The 19,981-nt window shown below is 32.6% G+C and overlaps 1 protein-coding gene across 2 annotated transcripts; it reads right to left on the bottom strand.

The window, feature by feature from the left end:
- Nucleotides 1-8,088: 8,088 nt before the first annotated feature.
- On the bottom strand, nt 8,089-12,338 carry LOC114281802 (homeobox protein BEL1 homolog). Of its 2 annotated transcripts, none has more exons than XM_028224383.2 (5): nt 11,912-12,338; nt 10,665-11,769; nt 9,914-10,296; nt 9,289-9,349; nt 8,089-9,117 (listed from the first exon to the last, which is right to left on the bottom strand). In XM_028224383.2, the coding sequence occupies exons 2-5, from the start codon at nt 11,664-11,666 to the stop codon at nt 8,443-8,445; spliced, it is 2,121 nt and encodes a 706-aa protein (XP_028080184.1). In that variant the 5' UTR covers nt 11,667-11,769; nt 11,912-12,338; the 3' UTR covers nt 8,089-8,442. The 2 variants fall into 2 exon arrangements, with proteins under 2 accessions (XP_028080184.1, XP_082758666.1); XM_082902540.1 differs by having other exon boundaries at nt 12,197-12,310.
- Nucleotides 12,339-19,981: the final 7,643 nt, after the last annotated feature.

The following is a 19,981-nucleotide window of genomic DNA, read 5'->3' as shown; positions in this document are numbered from 1 at the left end:
CTTACCTTTTTCATCCCCATTATTTAGATTGCCATGACTGCACCTTCTCCTACTGGATATCACCTTCGGCCATCGTTTCAGACCACCGACAGCCACCTCCGACGATATATTTTTTGTAGTCATTTTTGACCATTTTTTTGGCCATTTATTAAGAAAAATCAACATTCATCTCCACTACGCCACCCTCTCACACCTCATCAGATTTTGTGATAACAAGAGAAATAAAAAAGAAGTAAAAGTATTTATACGGTGATATTTATCACTGTATCAATATTTATTAAGCCAGTTAATCACTTACTTTCTTTTACTATCACACTTACACTTACATACATACACCATTCCTCTCTTATTCATTCAAAGATACACATTTACACACTTCCATATAAAAAATGAGTAAGACTAATAAATTTATCACTGTAATAGTTTTATCTAGATTTATCACTGACACAAATTTCTTCAAACATTAGTTTATATGCAATTGATAGAGAGAAAAAGAGAGAGAGGTGTGATCTGAAAAATCTTTAAATCCAAAACAAAACCCCCCCCCCCCAAAAAAAATGCTAAAAACCAAACCCAAACAAAACCAAATTAAAAAGTAAAAACATCTCTAATCGAGAAGATTTTTCATATTCCGACATGATTGTTGAAGTTTTTCCGGAGGGTCTTTGATGATAAAGTATAAATTGGTGACGATGAAGTGTAGACCGGAGAAGATAAAGTGTAGATCGGAAATATAAAGCGTAGTCAGAGAAGATAGAGTGTAGATCGATGATGATAATGGTAGATCGACGATGGTGGTGGTAGATCAACAATGATAGAGTGTAGATCAGAGATAGTAAAGTGTAGATCTACGATAGTGAAGGCGGTTGGTGACCGGTGGTAGTGGTGGCTGGCCGTGGTAACGGCAACGGCGGTGGAGGGTGGCGGTAGGTGTAGTGGTGATGGCGGTGTGCGTTGGTAGTGTGAGCTTCAAAAATGGTTCAGAGATGGGAGATGAGAGAGAGAGAGCAAAAAAATTTGAGAAAAATTAGATTTTGGGTGGCTATTGTGCAGCCAAATAGGCTCATTTCGATAATCCGAACCGTTCACATTTTAGATTACATTGAGTAAAACATACCTGCAAAAAATAAGTTAATCGGATATTGTTAACCGTTTCATCCACTTATATTTGTATTTATTTTCATATTTTAAATCACAATTGTCTTTTTTATAGATACAAATGTGAGTAGATGAAAGGGTTAACGATATCTGACTAATTTGATTTTTTACAAGTATATTTTACTCGATGTACTCTAAAATGTGAACGATTTGGATAATTAAAATGGACCCATTTGACTGCATAACAATGGCTACTGTACTCCCAACAAAGCAGCTCCAAATCCAAAAATATTAAAGGGAGAAAAGAAGAGAAGATAAAATATTTAATGAGATTAATTTATGCATTTAAAAGGTCAACAAGATTTAATGACAATTAAGGGGTTGTTTGGGGTGTCCTAAATAAGTGCACTTTTTGTCTTTTTGAACTAAAAAATTGAGGAAGAAAATATAGATGCTTGGGTTAACTTTTTAACTTTTTATGAAAAAATGTGTAATAAAAAATTATAAAAATTGATTTGTAAGAGAAAATTAGAATTGGGAGTTGTGCAGCCGTAATTGTTGACTTTTGGTGAATAGTGTTAACTTTTTAACTTTTTGAATAACTTTTTGACTTTTTGACTTATTCTAGACTTGCCAAACTTGGCCTAAGTTTACTTTACGGAACTGACTTGTAAATTTATTTATTTTTTTTAATTAGATTGGTGGAATAGATTACATGGATTTTGAAACCATGAGGATAAACATTGCACCACACTAAACTGTTTTTGACAGGTTCGTTCGATTTGGAGGCCTCTAGATTTGGCCCTATTTTTCAACAACAAAATAAAACTTTGTGCTTAAATTTTAAAATGGATCAAATCTAAAAATAGCTTTGGAGCCTAAACTCAACAATGTAATAAAGCCCATAAATCTATAACAAGCCCATTCAGCAAAATATCAAGCCAATAAAAACAATAATTCACAGCCACCACTTGAGTTTTGAAAAATATAAATTGCAGAACATAAACAAAAGTATAGTGAATATAATCCACCAACACTACCAGTCTTGGAAGAAGACTCAGTTTGGGAATTGCTTTTTTCTGTAAATTTTTGGCTAAAATATGAGGTGAATAAAATTAATATGATTGGAAATGATTTTTTGACTTTCTATAAAAAAAACAGACAAAAAATTAAAAAAATAGAAAATTTTTTTGATTTTTTATTTATTTTATATTATGAGTTCGACTTTTTAACTTTTTGGTTAAAACACTGCAACACATAAGAGTTTTAGAAATCTAGTTTTTTTTTTTTTTTTTTGTCTCTAAAAGTATAAATTTTATTACAAAAAATATTTAGGGACTAATTTCAATTGTTGAGAGGATAGCCGTCCAAAAAGTCAAAAAATGAACTTGTAGGGACAAAATTTTGATAATGTCACTAATAAATGCACTTTTAGGAACAACATAACTTGATCCCAAAAAGGTTTATTTGTTTAGACAAAACTTTTGATCCCAGGTTAGTAAGTTATCACTAAATGTCTAATTTTATAGCTAAAATTAAAATAATAATACTTTTAAGGACAAAAAATTTTATCTGTAAAAAGTAATTTTATCATTAATTTTTTTATTTCTAAAACCTTAATTTCCTATAATAAAATAATCAACATCCAGCACAAAAAAAAAAAAAAAAAACAACAACAACAAAAGTCCAATTAAAAACTGCAGCACCAAAAGCAAATCAACAAACCAATTAAAAACTGCAAATCCAATTAAAAACTGGCATATTTGCTAACCAAACCAGTTGGACCATCCCAATTAATTAAGCATATATATACACTCTCATCATGCATTAATACATGCAGTAGCTAGCTAACACGTAGGAGACAAAAATTCATATCATTGAAACTCAGTACCAAAAAAAAAAAAAAATTGAATGATTTACTAGTTTGTATAATATTTTCCACATTGATAATATATATATTATTCTTCTTGCAATGTGAAGCATATAAGATCAACTGATGCTGAAAACTTCAATGCTTTTTAAGGACATTTCACTTATTTTCGTTAAGCATAACAAGTTTGTTATTATTCATTAATTAAAATTTCCATTACCTGGTTTTGATTATTTACATATACTAGCCCCCACATACATCATACATTAATTATCAAAATAGAATTCTCAAACTTATTTTGTTTATTGCATAATATATATTTTTGATAACTCAATATAATATAACAATACTATGTAATTGAATGTTATTGAGAATTGAGATTCATGTCTGACTCATCAATTTAACGAATCCAAATTCTCTAAAATTAGATTGAACCAACTAATTATAAATTACTATTTTCATTGCTCCATGATTGAATCTACATGATTCATTGATACATTTCCATACTCGACCTTCCTTTCATTTTCTTTGCTTCATTTTTATTTTATTTTATTTTATTTGCCTTCGTTTCTCATTAGCAATTGATCTGCATAATATTTTTTTTTTTTCGAGAGCACACATACACAGACAAAAGAAGAGTGCCACCTTCATCTTCTCACCATTTTTTAATTTAATTTTATTTTATTTTTAAATTTTAAATCAAACACTATAAGCTGAGCATAAAAGTAACTTAAGAAAAGGAAATAAAAAATAAAAAATGGATGAGAGTTCCACATATTAGCAATGCTACGAACCACAAATTTTACTTCTTCTTCTTCTTCTTTTTTTTTTTTTTTTTTTTAATCAGTCCACTAGCTGGTTGATCCTAAGCTTTTCCAGTCGTTCAATGATACATTTGAGATGTTTTCAAGATACACTAGCATTTTTGGGGCCATTTGGGAATATCATAAAAAGTCAAAAGTTAGCTTTTAATTCATTTTAGGTCATATTATCTCTCACATAAAAAAGTTAAAAAAGTAAAACAATTAACTTTTAACCATCTTCCTAAAACATCTCGATTCATATATTTTGGTGTAACCCAACAAAGCTAGCTTGACATACAAGGAACTTATCTTCAAATATAAACTTAAGAAGTATGAACAACATCTATAACATTAATCAATAAGTCACAAAATTGTATATTCCTCAATATATTGTAGGCCACCCATGTTGAAAAATAAAATCATTATATAACAATTAATTGCATAGCTTAATGTTAGAGAATCTAGACACTCAATGGTAGGACACATAGACTTTCTGGAAAAAAAAAAATGGTGAGTATAGATAAGCGCCGACACTTCATAAGAATAAATACAGTGTTGTAAGCATTACATTTTGTACATTTTTTTGTAAAAGATTCCATGTTTGAAGTATTACTCATACCATTGCGTAGTTGACAGATTAAAAAGCGAGCGATCGATTCTTTCAAGCACAAAATATCAACTAGTGGAGGATTAGGGACCACAACTATGAAATGATCACTGATATTTTGTAATTTGTGAATGAACAGTCTTAATCTACAAAAATGAGGACCCTAACAGAATATGCAGCTTAATTTAATTGTCTTGAGAAAAAAACAAGAAAGAAAAAAAAAAAAAAAAAAAAAAAGGCAAACTTCACTTTAATCCCTTATGGTTTAGGCCATGTGTGGATTACCTCTGACTTTCAAATATCACCACATAATCCCTTTATAGTTGATGGACTAAAACGCACACTAACTTCCGTTAACAAAAGTTGTAAATTGACAATTATACCATCATCTTCATTTTGTTCTTCTCTCTCTCCAAACCCAGTTCTCTCTCTCTCCATCTTCATCTTCTTCTTTTCTCTCTCTCCATTTCAAACTTTATACAAGCTCATCTCATCTTCATATTTTAGCCATTATACAAATATATATATATATATATATATATGTATATGTATGAGAGGAATTTTAATTCTCTTCAATCAATTTTTTTTTTTTTTTTAAATGGGTTTGGATTTGTATATGTATACAAATATATATATATATATATGTATGTATATGTATGGGAGGAATTTCAATTCTCTTCAATCAAAAAAAAAAAAATTATTAAAATGGGTTTGGATTTGTATATGTATATGTACATGATCAAGAAAAATATATATATGTATATATATGTATATATATATGTACACATGATGGAGTTCTGGTCCAGATTGTCTTCGCAGAGAAGGCCGGTGTTGAGGTCGATTGTGTGTGGATTGATGCTATTTGCGTTGGGTTTGATTTCGTTGTTCACTGGTCCAGATTGATGCTATTTGCATTGGGGTTGATTTCATCGTCCTTTTTATTTGATTTAGTTGTTCAAAGGCAAAAAGGAGATATATTGCTGTAAATAAAAAGGAAATATATTGGATCTCAAATAAAAAGAAGATAACACAAAAAAATAAAAAAAAAGATATATTGCTAGATCCAAATTTGAATTTGCAAATTTTTGTTCTGAATTGGAGCTGTGAGAGAGGAGGAGAAGGAAGAATGGCAAGTCTTTGTAAATGTAAAGATGTGTAGGGGGTATTTTGATCATAAAACATAACCTACTCTCTTCATGGGCGTGTGAATCTCACCGCCTGTTAATTTGGATGGAAAAGTTAACTGTGCGTTTTAGTCCATCAATTACAAGGAATTATGTTAATTGGGATGGAAAAGCTAACGGTGCGTTTTAGTCCATCAACAACAAGGATTATGTGATAATATTTAAAAGTCAGATGAAAATAATCCACACATGACCTAAACCATAGGAGATAAAGTGAATTTGGCTCAAAAAAAAAATCTCCCTGTGCCCCATGAAAATTGGAACTATGATTTTAAACTAGAGCCACAAATGATCCTATCAGTTAGCTTATGCTACCAAAAGGTTTATCGCTTTCACAAATAAACAAACAGTCTTCCCTAAAGAATTGAGAGGCTTCTCTCTAGCTTTCAAAGGAGACTAGATCGTGTAGTCTTGATATGTGGGTTCATTATTGGTTTAATGCATTGATTCATTTGTTTTTTAAAATTTTGGATAGAATAATCAAATCAATTTAATAATTATAAGAATAATACTTGGGACTCCTTTTTGGGGGTCACCCCTCACCCCCCTTTGTCACGTGGCAGGAGGTGATTGGTGGAGCAGAAAAAAAAAAAAAGAAAAAAAAAAGGTAACCAATGAGAGAGAAGGGGTGAAAGGGATGGGGAAAAAGGGATGAATCGTTACTCTAATTATAATCATATAATTTTTATTAAATTACTTTAAACAAATAGACAGTTGTCATAGTGAACCCGTAGACTCATAGTCTCGAATTAGACTAGGCCAAACTACACGGTGACCTAGAAATAACCCCAACTCAACTCCCCAAATAACTACTATCATAATATATATATATATATATATATATAATTATTACCTTTTAAATTCCAAACCTAGCCAAAAGAGGAAACAAATATTTGCATATATTGGAGTAAATATTAAGATACTATTTCGTATTTTTTATATTAACATATTTTTTTTATCTGTTTATTTTTTTAAGCCATATTATCTTTTTATTATTTTTATATATATTTTCATAAAAAATTTAAAAATATATTTATTTAGATTATTCTAAACACCTTCTACATGCAATAGTGCTACTATTCTGCATGGTGTGATTGACCAAATCCTTCAATCGGCTTTGATAGTACCCCATGAGTTATCATACAATCTCATTTAACAACTATTTAAGGAAATTTGGCTATAAACCCCCCTTATCTTTCTTTTATTATTAAAAAGACTAAGAAAAAAATTATACTTTTAAAACTCCTCATAATTATAAAGTCTTATATAAAGGACAAAATTTATTATTTAAATATTTTATCAGACTATTATACCCTCAATTAAATCTTTCCTAATCACAATCTCAATCTCTCAAGCTTCGTCTGATACAACTATTGCATATACATAGATGATGACTCCATGACTAGGGTTTCAAAGGAGATCTGGTCAGAGTGACCAGATCTGGTAACAAATGCCTCCATAGAAACAATAAGAAGATCAAAATAGCAAAAGTTCATCCTCAATCAATGGCTTTGTTGTTTGCACCTAAGGAATAAGCTCTTTGTCTCAAGATTTGAATAAGCTCTTTGGAGATTTGAAAGCTAGGGTTTCGGAGCAGATGGGGAAGATTCAGAGTGTGGTGGAGATGGCTCAATTGGAAACGGAGAAGAAACATGATGAGGTTGTTGATGAGATGCTTGCGATGTTGAATGCGAAGGCTGAAGCTTCGAGATTGAAAGAAGTTGAACAGGAGGTTGGGAATGATGTGGATGAGGAACAGTAGAATATATGTATATATATATATATATATATATTTATGTGTATGAGTGTTGTTGAACACATGTATTATTTCCATTGAGATTTGTGATTGTTGATGGAGTTTTAGAAATGTTTCTTCTCAATTAGATATGTTGATTTGTTGATTAATTTATTTTGTTTTTGTTTGTTTTTTTTTTTTATTTATTTTTGTTGTTTTTGATCTAATTTCATTTTGCTCTGTTTTTTTCATTTGATAGAACCAGAGTAAAATTTTACTATGAAAGTAAAATTTTACTCTGTATGAAAGTAAAATTTTACACTCTGAAACTAAAGTAAAATTTTACTCTGTATGAAAGTAAAATTTTACACTCTAAAACTAAAGTAAAATTTTACTCTGTATGAAAGTAAAATTTTACTCTGAAACTAAAGTAAAATTTTACTCTGTATCAAAGTAAAATTTTACTCTGAAATACATAATGAAGATGACTTAATAGAAGAGCTGATAGATATGAGGGTAATATAGTAAAATAAACAAGTTTTAAAATATCAGAAAGTTTTGAAAGTACTTATATAATTCTTGTCCTTTTGAAAGACAAATTAGATAGTGAGGGGGCTATCACTAAATCCCCCAACTATTTACCAATAAGTGATAATACTATATATAATAATGTAAAATAATATCGCTGTTATGTTATATCCCATATCAACTCTCTATAATCCTGCATCAATAACCGGCAAATCAATTTCAACCTAAAGGTAATCAAAATATTCTTCCAATCAACAAAAGCATGGGAAACTAGCAACTTTCATTGTATGTATATATCTTAATAATTACTTACTATAGATCTATATGTATGTATCAAGTTTTCTATCCATACCCAATTTGATTATCTACCATCACCAATTCACCATCCTTCGCCTAGAACTCCAGCAGCCATCACTGATACTCTCGGTCCATAAACAGTAATGCCAAAAAACCAAGAATTTAAACATAGAAATTGCTACAAAATAAAAAAAAAAAAAAAATTAATATGCTGTCTGAACTGCGTATTAATTTTTTTTGGTTCTTTTCTGTGACTGAGTTCTTGGTTTCTAGTATTACTGATCGATAAATCATTTCATGAATCCCAAATAATTTTCTGTCTATCCAGCCAAGTCATGAAGCAATTGTGCACCCATCAAGTTCCTATAAGGCAAATTCTGTCCTTCACCATCCAATAGCGAGTACTGAACCGGCTGACAATCTTCAATATGATCTCTTGCATAGAAGAGAGTACTCTGTGATGCCGGGGAGAATGCTAAGCTCACCCCACTCCCACCATGCTGTTGTAATCCCAGTGTCAAAGACACACCACCACCACCGCCGCTATTGCCACCACCAAAACTCTGGTGGGCATTCTCATTCGCATAAGAAACACCACCAACCGCATGATGATTGTATGTCGAAAAGTCCAATTCCACCGCCCCAAACGTCTCCGCCACTCTACCAAAGCTATGCTGCTCCTGATGCTGGTGGTGGTGGTGGTGGTGGTGGAGCAAATTGTGGGGTGGTTGGTGATTTTGAGGGCTTTTAGTGCCATGTTTGGGGTCATTTTTTTCTGGGTTGTTGTTGATGATGGAAGAGAGACACTCTGAATCGATCCTCACGAGTTGGTCTTGTGTTGGCTTCTGATCTTCGGGGCGTGCCTGAGGGTTTTGATCATCTGAGGTGGAAGCCATAACCATGTGGTTATCTTGTTCCTTTGTTTCTTCTACGTACATCTCTTCAACCATTGGCTTCCATAGCCTTACTCTTGCATTGATGAACCAATTTGATACCTGAACAATATAAACAAACATAAAACCAATGCATTAACAAATTACATATAGATAATATATTACATGAATAAATATAAATTATATGTTATTTTAAATTTTAAGATATGGGTCAATTAAATTAATGGAATAATAATAGGGGGGAGAGAGAGAGAGAGAGAGATGTGGACATGCCTGGCTTCTTGAGAGACCTGTTTGGCGGGCTAAGATGTGCTTATCTACATCAGTTGGGTACCTGAGCAGAGTTTCATGAAAAAAACAGTACAGTTTTTACAAGTTCAACATTTGTTGTACTTTTAGTAGTAGTTAGAACATTGAAAAACTTGAGTGGATGAGAGACAAAAGAGATGGGTCCTATATATGTAAGTTGCCACAGAATCCAATCCAAGCCACACAAATGAAAACACAATGGCCTAAACAAAAATTCACAAAGCAAAATATATGTATATACATATATGATTGAAAACAATATGTCAAGTGCCAATATTGGAATCTTATGGGAAACTACCCAAATATTGGGTTGTTCTTTGCAACCTCAGTACTACTAGAACTACAAGTGGAGTTATTTTTTTGTTCTCTTTATAAATCTAGACTGTGGCTCTTATATATATATATATATACAGACTGTTTTAAATACTGTCTAATATATATTGAGATTTTGAATTTTTGATATTAATATTCAGTGATTATTTGATATGACTAAATATATGCCTTTTTCACTATACCCGTTATTTAAAACTTATATGCTATGATTTGATGAGTGTATAATATATGACAAAGAAGGGTAAGAGAAATTTACGGGTGTAGGAAATGCTCGAATAGCCAAGCTCGAAGCACCGACACAGATCGCTCGGGTAGGCCACGTTGGGGTCGCCACGGATGACTCTCCATCATGTTCATCTGTTGAAAGGCCCTTTGTTGCCTCAGAGTTTGATCAAGAAGCCTAAGTCTTGGCGTCTCTCCCCGTGTTGTACCCGGTGCAGCTGTATCCTTCTCTCCCATGGCTTTCTTGGTATCATTAATCTGATCCACAATCCCATCTCTTAGGCATCTAAAATGCCTGGACATAGCCTTCGAAGCCAACGCCGAGTAAACAGTTGCCGCTCCATTCCCTGCCACTGCTTCAAACGATGAAACCACGGCTTTCATTTGATCACAGTAGCGCCTGTATCTTCTATCCACCTACTCCCACACAAACAAAGATAAAGACAAAGAGAAAAGAAAATTAGTCCTGCTATGAACACAGAAAGTGTAGAAACAAAACAAATTAAAAGAGTTAATAAAAATGAATATTGAAAGAAACCCACAAGAAAAATGAAGAGGAATAGAGGTTTCTGAAATTAAAATGGAACTGCCATGAATTGTCACCATGTGGGCATTAATGGAAAGGCCCTCTCAGCCGCTTAATTAGTTCAAGATATCATCTTCCCAAATATTGATTGTTGAGCAATAAAAGATTGGGGTGGAAAGTGGGGAAAAAAAATTAAAAATTAAAAAAAGATTTTGAAATCAAATTAAAAAATCAGAGACTATGTATAGTAGTAGTATACCTCTTCAAGCATTGAAAGCAGTTTTGTTTTTCGTTTCTGCAACTCCAGGAGTTCAAGGTTGTACAAAGATTGCTTTTTTGAAGAATTGTTTGTTGTATTCTCATCCTGCCACTGACTGTTCTTGCTGTTGTGGGGCTGCTTTAACTTTGTTTTTGGGTCAGTTTGCTTTGTTCCAAGGTTACAGAACTCATTCAGAAGCTCCTGAGCAGGTCCCAGATACTTTGAGTTCCTGATCTGAAGAAACTGTCCATGGCGATTATGATGTTGAGTATGATTTGCAGCTTTTCCCAAAAACACATCTTGAATCATATGTTGCTGAACATTATTCATTGATTTTCCAAAGAACCCATCTGATCTAGAACTTGAGGAAACAAATCTAATATCATCTTCTTGTTGTTGTTGTTGTTGCCTGAGCTCAAAGGACTGTAACCCAATAGTAGAAGGGTTGCTTGAGCTGAGTGAGAGTGAGAGTCCTTGACTTGGCCTTTCATTTCCTTCACAAGGAAACACACACCTCAGAGATGAATCATCAACCATCAATCTGTTCTGATCATGCCAACCACTTGTTGAGTCTGGTGGTTGCGGTGGTGCAACCATCAGGGTTTCACTTGTTTCACTTGTTGCAAGGGCTATGAATTCAGAAGCCTTGTTGTTGAACTGTTCTTGCTGATAAAACTCACTCGCTGCAGACTCATTCATCGTCTTCGAAGACGAAGCACCGCCACTTCCACCACCGCCGCCACCACCAGTTTTGCCGGCGAAGAAGCCTTTCCAGATAGCAGAGTTGGTGTCAGCGTCACTCTTTGGTGGAAACCCTATCATCTCCATGCCTGTGGTCAAGTTGTAGATCTCTGGGTTGGACTCAAAGCTTTGTAACTGATGATTCACCAGATCATGAGATTGGATGTTTGGGTTTCCAGATGAGACATCAGAGTAGCAATAGCCTGTTGATGAGGCCATGTTGTTGTTGTGTTTCTCTTCTTCACCACCTTGATGAGCCATACATGGCAGAGCACGAAATCTTATTCTTCACTTGTGCTGTGTTGTTTTTCTTCTATTTTTCCCCGCCTCTAGATTCTTGTATTATTTGAAGATTTTCAGGACCCTGCAAGAACAAATCCATCAAGATCCAAATACACTAAAGAACCCAAGAAAACAAAAAAACCCAACATTACTAAGCAAGTAAAGGAAGACCCATAAAAACAAAAAGATCAAAAATCTAAACTTTGCATAACCCAATTAATTACCTTTTTGTCAAAAAGCTCTTTTTTTCCCACACACAAACTAGAGAGAGAGAGAGAGAGGGGTTGCTGATATGTGAAGGTGGTGGGTGTTTGGTGGTGACAGCGGTGGCGGTGGCGGGGGCGGTGGTGGTGGTGGTGGAGGTGGAGGTGGTGGAGGAGGAGGGAGGAGGAGAGAATGAGGCTTACTGTTTTTTTTTTTTTTTTTTTCTCTGAAGATTCGTCCTCTTTCTTAATAACCAAACAAGGCCATGAAAGCCAAACCTAGGAAGGAAGATCGGATATATCTACCTCAGAAATAGAAGATCATCAGATAGCTAGGGGTCTTAATGTCCTCCATGCCATGATCATCATTTTGATGTATCATATATGCTCTTTCCCTCCCCTTCCTTTCTCCCTCTTGGCAAATTATTCAATATTCGCGGAGTATCACGTGTTTATATTTCTTAACCAATCATTATTCAATATGTTCACTTATATTTTTCAATTACCTAATACAATACTCTACGTGTATACTTTTTTTATCAATTATAATATTATAAAATATAACGCATCTATATTATGAAATTATTAAATATTTACCCCCTCTCTCTCATATCAAGTGGGGGTCAATGCACCATGATATAAATACATCCAAAATAGACTTCCTAGAAATCAAACCTTCCCTCAATTATTCCATGCCCTCCATCAATTAAAAAAACCAACAATTGTAAATTATTCCTTAAAAAATACTTTAAATTTCAAACACAATAATATATATTTATGTATATTATATTAATATTAATATAATATTTGAAATGAAACTCTGTGCTTTGCTCTACGAAGTACTACTCATACAGTCTCCCAAAAGAAAAAAAAAGAAAAAAAAAATTATAATCCCATATAGGTGTCGTTTGGGAAGAGCTCATTTGGGCTCTTTTGGCTCTTTGAGTCACAAAAGACAGAATAGGCTATTTGAGCCACAACAGACAAAACATCACATCCAACCCATAATCATTATACTCTTCTCTCACAAAAAAAAGTCAAAAAGCCAAAATGTCCTTCTCAAACCAAGCTTTTGAGCCTAGGCTCAAATAGCCAAAAAAGTCAAAAAGCCAACCCACTTCTCAAACGGAGGCATAGTATTAGAAAAATAATTACAGAATCATTAAAAAATTTATAATTTTAATTATTAATGTTGATAAATTTTTTTATTGATTTATAATTATTTTTACAAAAATACACTGATATATAATATCCAAGAAAAAAAGAAATTACTAGCCATATACAGGACTATGAAAGTGATCCTGGCCCTTTGCCTTGGTACATAGACGGCAATAGCCGCCACATGATATGACTTGTGCACATAAATTCTAAGACCTACAATGGTTAAACCATTACCACATATTGATACATGTTTTCCATACAAAATTTTTAAATTCAAACAATCTTAATTATAATATTTTTAGGGTAAATTAGATTTTTCTCACTATGTACCTTAAAAGAAATCTTCCAGTCTCCTAAATTGTATAACTTTTTGCATTTTTGAGGGACAATTTTGGCAATTCAAAAGAAAAGTTTTGATGCAAAATCCAAACTCAAATACAACCTGATTTGGCTCAATCCTTACCTGAATGGACCTCCTTTGTCACGATCCTATTCCGCCCCTAGTAGAATGGTGCTATGGTGGCCAGTAATCCGAGATTACCAAAAGCCAACTTACAAGGATTCACACAGTCAGAGTATACATATGAGACTTATATGTGCGGAAGCAATAAATTTAAATTTAATTAATCCATGAGAGCAATGCATAGATCAAATAAAATAGCATACATCTTATCATGATTTTACAACTTGGATACAAAATAAAACGCATCTTGATCAAAAGGCTTCTCAAGCCGACATACAAAAGAAATGAGCTACAAAACTAAGAAGCATAATCTTCAAGATGATACAAAACATGAATCCAAAACATCTTTCAAACAAGGCTTAGGCAGCAGCGCCCTCTTGCTCATCACCTACATATATAAGGAGATGGTGAGTTTGGATACTCAGTAAATGATATTAGTAATAAAGGTTTAAATGAATGATATCCGAGATCTTTATCAAAACAATACATATCATAGCTTGTACAAAATTAAGGGATGAACCAAGTTCATCTATCAAATCTTTCAAAGTTTCAAGGGATGCTTACTAGCATCAATATAATACAAGGGATGACATTTCTAACAAAACAAGTGAATAATCGACCCGGAATCGATTAAACAAACCCACCTGTACAAGACCATCGGTGGCAAGGGAGATATCTCAAACAAGGGTACTAGTTGCATTATAGTCCCATAGCACTAAGGACTTTCCAAGAATGTCATCAAAACAAGATAATACTTAATACAAAACTAGAGATAATCATTCATACTTAAACAAATACTTTTCCAAAACGAAACAAAGCAAAGCTTTTATCAAACACTATAACATAGCTTTATTAAAAATACCACTCACATAGCTTTTCGGGTGTAGGGCTTAAGGGAAGAATCCAAGACCTACAAATACATGGCAAAGTCCACTGAATGTATTTCAAGAAGACAAGAAGTAATGCTCAAAGATGGTTGTGCAATGCATCCTTAAGACAAGCTCTACATGAACGTAAATGATCCCGGTATTTTTTTTCTAAAAATCAAGTCAAGACAAGGTAAAACATGTGCTGGGAGTTAAAACACTGTTTTTTTATCTCGGGAAAAACATGCTGGGTACCAACCAAGTCTTGGCCGAAGTCCCACACCCCTTGGACGAGGTGTGGTCCCGGTGCCCACATTCGGGGAAATGAAGTCTGGAAAATCTGGGTTTCCTTTTGAAGAATATGAACATGAAGAACATGAATGCTAAAATCATAACTTCTTTATTCAAAATCTGAGATTTCATGATATGAGTTCAAAAACATGGACCTGGGTACCATACTTGAAGATTCCATAAAAACAAACACAAAAACATAGATCTTGATACAAACTTTCGGATCAAAACGTGGGTTTTTCTTTAAGAACACAAGAACATCATTTTCTCTTTCTAAAACCAAACTTCAAATCAATGCATGGCTCGTGAATCATGCTAGATCATGCAATGTGATCAGATCAATATAAAGAACAACAAGAGTATATCAAGACTCTAACCTCAAAACACGAATCCAACGGTTCAAACTCTAAGAATCAAGCTTGGAAATCTATTCTCACTCTAAGAACTCCTTCTTTCTCTCTTTCTAGAGCTTCTTTCTCTTCTAAGACAAAGATATAGCAAATGATATGTTTTCTCTACTGCCGGCTGACTTAACCCTCTGCTGGAACACGTGGCACTACCGGATTGGATTTTCTCAAAAAGGTGCCTGAGTGAAAAAACAAGGATATGACAAAGTGTGTATGACAAGTAAGGTGACAAGGTCATTCTGGCAAGGCAAGGATCTCGATCAAGACATAGGCTTCGGCAAGTAAGGTCTCAATGATCTCGGCTAGGAAGGATAACACTTGACCTAGCTATGCCACACCTCGGCCTAGATGTGCCACACCTCGGTCTAGGTCATACCAGTCTAGGAATAAGATCACTAGGTGCAAGGATCAAAGATATAGGACGTCTAGATGATAACACCTCGGCCCAGATGATACACATCTTGGCCTAGGTGATGCACACCTCGGCCTAGATGATGACATCTCGGCCAATGTGCCAGGGTAAAGGTGGAGGTCAACCAAAGTGGATTCTAAGATGGTCCTAAGTGTAAGAGGTTCAAGGATGTGACCTAGGCTTAACGCACCAAGCAAGGAACAAAGCATATAAGCAATACATAAGTAAGTCACACAAACACAAAATAAGACAGAGACCTTTACTTAGGCAAAACAATTCAAAATCTACAAATGCAAGCTCATCAAGACAAAATCATGCAGATGTACATGAACGTGACCAAGACAAGAATGAGGGTCATTACATCCTTCACCCGTCATACGAATGAATTTCCCCTTTCTCACTCTCATCTAAGGTTCTTGTTTTCTCTTCTATCCTTATTCCTACAAAACCCTATCCAATGCCACCATTTGCCACCACTTGACCTCCTAGCCATCCTTTATACCACCACTAAAATCCCATCCTCAACCCAATCCCTACCCCTTCCTTCACCCCAAGTGACGCTAAATCCACCACCTTCACTTTTTTCTACGTCATTGACCATATTTCTGTTTAGAGAGAGTAATTGTGATTTTTTGAAGATATGTCATACTTTATATTGAAGATACTGCTTCAATGGATTCTGGTACAACTACTGCTGCAACAGATTCTGGTACAACTACTGCTGCAAGAAATAACTGCTCTAACTAATTCTGTTATTCCAGCTGTGGAAAGAAGCTTCTCGAAGTTACTTCCACCTCATCCATATAGTTGTAACTATCACTCCATTGTAACAAACTAGTGCTTACTTACAAGTTTATAAATACAGCATTGTAATTCATTCTCTGTATTCTTCTGAAAAATTAATAAAGAAGTTCTTAGTTTCTTCACTTTACAACGATGATGATAAATCCAGGCCTTAGGGCAAGAATGATGGCAATTACAGTTTTGTGGCTCTTAGAGTTGGTAGATTGGATCATGGTGAATGTAATTTTGTATTTTAATAAATAAATTTATTTTTATTTTTCATTATTCAATATTCAATTATAATTATTTTAATGACACCTTTAGTTATATGTGCAATAATTTATTATAGTCAGTTTATGCAGATTTTTGTCTAGGTTTCAATTGAGATCTTTGTAAGTTGCCAATAGAATTGATTTTCTAAATTAATCGGTTTAATAAGCTAAATTTTGAATTATAAAAACACAAAATATAAGAAAAAATCAACATAAATGCATATTCCATCTATTTTAAAATATTAGTCTTTTATTTTATTTTTTATTATCCTAAAATATTAGTCTATTTTAAAAAATTGAGGATTAAAATAATATGAATTTTTTTATTTTACCCTTCTTTTAAATTCATTAATAATACAAAAAGTACAATTATGACAATTGATATTTCTAAAAAAAAAATGTAATATCAAAAAATAATTTGAAAAAATTAAGGTAGTGTTTGGTAGAGTTTTAGAATTATGATTTGAGAATAGAATTATATTTTGAGTTTTTGAGTTTTGAAATTTTGATTTGAAAAGAAGAAATTCGTTTTGTTATGGGTTTTGAAAAGAGTTTTGAATTGAATTTTAAATTTTTGATATGACATATGAAATGAAAAAACTTGTTTGGTCATGAGTTTTGAAAAGAATTTTCGAAACTTAATTGAAAAACTTATAACTCATAACTAAACACATAATTCAAAACTCTATTGAAAATTCTATTCAAATTTCATAACCAAACTCTTTTTAAAATTCAATTCAAAAAAATAATTAGTCATTTTGGTTTAAAAAAATAATTTCTATATTTAAAAAATGGAAAATTTACCCATAAGTCCTAGTTTTTGAAACGTTGAACCATTTAGTCCTAAAAGTTTTCTTATGCTCCATTTAGTCCCATTTTTACATCAACATGATGTGAATGATGTAAATGATCTGATGTTTCATTCTATAATTTCAAAATTTATTGAAATCTGATGAATATTAGATGTTTTTCATCCTATATTTTCAAACATTATTGAAATTTGATGAACATTAGATGTTTGAAATCCAATGTTTGTAACATGACTCTGATGTTATTAACATTGTATCTGATGTTATTAACATTGTAATGGGACCTTTCAGTCTATAAGAAAACTTTTAGGACTAAACAGTGCATAAGTTATTAATTTGGGATTTATTGGTGCATCCCCCTTAAAAAATATCAAAAGAAAAATATAATTTTTTTTTTCAAATAACAGGTGACGATTGCTAATTGTAAAAAAAAAAAAAAAGTATTGCTGCGGTAAACTGCCTGATACGACCAAATAGACTAAAAATTTAAAAATTATCTGCTTTATCAAATATGTTTTCAAATGTATACTGAAATTATTTGCAATTATAATGTAAAAACTCAAACCAAAATACTCCATTCGTTCTAAAATATTAGTCCCTTATTCTATTTTTTATTGTCCCAAAATATTAGTCCATCTTCAAAAATCAAGTACAAAAATAATATAAATTTCTTATTTTGTCCTTTTTTAAATTAATAAATAATATAAAAAGTACAATTATGACATTGATATTTTCAAAAAATATACTATCAAAAGGATAATTTTGAAAAATCAACATTTTTCAAATGCAATAATTGTATTATGAAAAAAAGTTGAATTCTCTAAAAGGGACCATTATTTTGGGACGAAAGGAGTAACATTTGAATGTAAAAGTATAATTAATTTTTAAAAACTTTACCAAACATAAATCTTTTTTAAAAATTTTACCAAACATAAATCGTTTTTAATGAGATGAATCATTATTGACGAATTAAATTGTTCAAAACGAACTACTATTTTGAGATAGGAGGGGTATACGTATACGTTTCATTAAGACAGGCATGTATGTGTGTGTAGATCATAAGACTCGAATCCCTATAACTGAAGAAGAGAGCCTAAGGCAGAGAGTTGGTCCCAGGCTTTTTCAGTACTAGTATGAAGAGAGGAGAAGGGGGGTACTGATATATATATAGTTTGTAGTCGTACGGGTTTCTGAAATTCTGATTCAAAATTCAATACAACTCACAGTCCTGTCTGTTCTCTCTGTCTATGTGTGTGTATGTATGTGTGAAAAACAAAATGAAAAAGTTCAAATAAAAATGAGAATAGATGCCCAGACCCTAGGTATGCAGTGTAAAATTGTTCCCAAAATAAGACCCCTGAAAAGGTCATGAGATGAGGTGGTCCATTTTTCCAACTAATTCCAATTAAAACACCCCCCTCTCCCCATTAAAGCATCCCCACCATCTCTCTCCTCTTTCTTTTTCTCCCTGTCTCTCTCTCTCTCTCTCTCTAAACACGGGACCGCATCTTCCCTCTTTTTTTCTTTTGTTTCTGGAAATAGTGCCAAACTCCAAAAAACCCACCACCACCACTTCCATAAAGTCTGTGTGGTACACCTTTTTAGCTATAATAGTGTGGAGTAAAAATTTTAGTGTAACGATAATATTCTTAATATAAGGAGTTGGCTTTTTTTTTAAGAAAAATGTATGGGAGAATTAATTAGTACTCCCACTAATTAGGTGGTAGTGGGTCTCGCCATTAATGATGTGATATTTTGGTCTTGGAGTTTTTTTTTTTTTTTTTTTAACTTTTTTAATGCATTAGTGTTATTAGTGGTGATGTTTTTAGTGGGATGAATCATTGCTGTTTTTTTTTAAGTTATTGGAGTGGAGAGTTTGGTATTAGTAGATTTTAATTTAGATTTATGTCGATAATTTAAGTTGTTTAATATATAGAATTTGTTAAATGTTATAAAAAAATATATTAATGAGATATTAATAATTACGTGATTAGATCGTATTTATGTCGTAATTTATTTCAAAAATTATATTTGAAATTTAGTTTGAAAATGTGATCTAATTAAGTAATTATCGATATTCAATCAACGTGATTTTTTACAGAAATAATATACGCAATAAATTTTTTATATTGAATGATTTAAATTACCGACATGTACCTAGATAAAAAGTATCAATGCCGAATTCTCCTTTCTAGTGGAGAGAAGCCAAGCACGTAATATAATATTACAAATACACAATAAAATCATATCATGTGAAAGGTAAATTACAATTTTTAAGTACAACAATCATAGAAATCACTAATTTTGAAACTCTAAAAACAACACTAATGACATGATATTCAATAAAAAAAGAAAAAAAATACAATACCAAAGTCAAAATATCAAATCATTCCTGGTGAGGTTCGCTACCACATCATTAGTGATAGCACTAATTAGTGCTCCCACTCATTTTCTTTTTAAGTATCTATATATACTGAGAATAAAAAATAAAAGATTATTAAACGATGATGTCATTGATATGGTTTCAAGTCCTTTCTTTTTTTATTTTCAGAGTGTGGGCGTGTATTTCACGAAGCTAGGGAGAACGTGGGGGTTTAGACAAAGGTCACATTATAACTTTATTTTTT

This window comes from Camellia sinensis, chromosome 13, assembly GCF_055761805.1.
Source record: "Camellia sinensis isolate YWXY chromosome 13, ASM5576180v1, whole genome shotgun sequence".
Lineage (NCBI taxonomy): Eukaryota > Viridiplantae > Streptophyta > Magnoliopsida > Ericales > Theaceae > Camellia > Camellia sinensis.
This window is presented reverse-complemented; position numbering and strand designations above follow the sequence as displayed.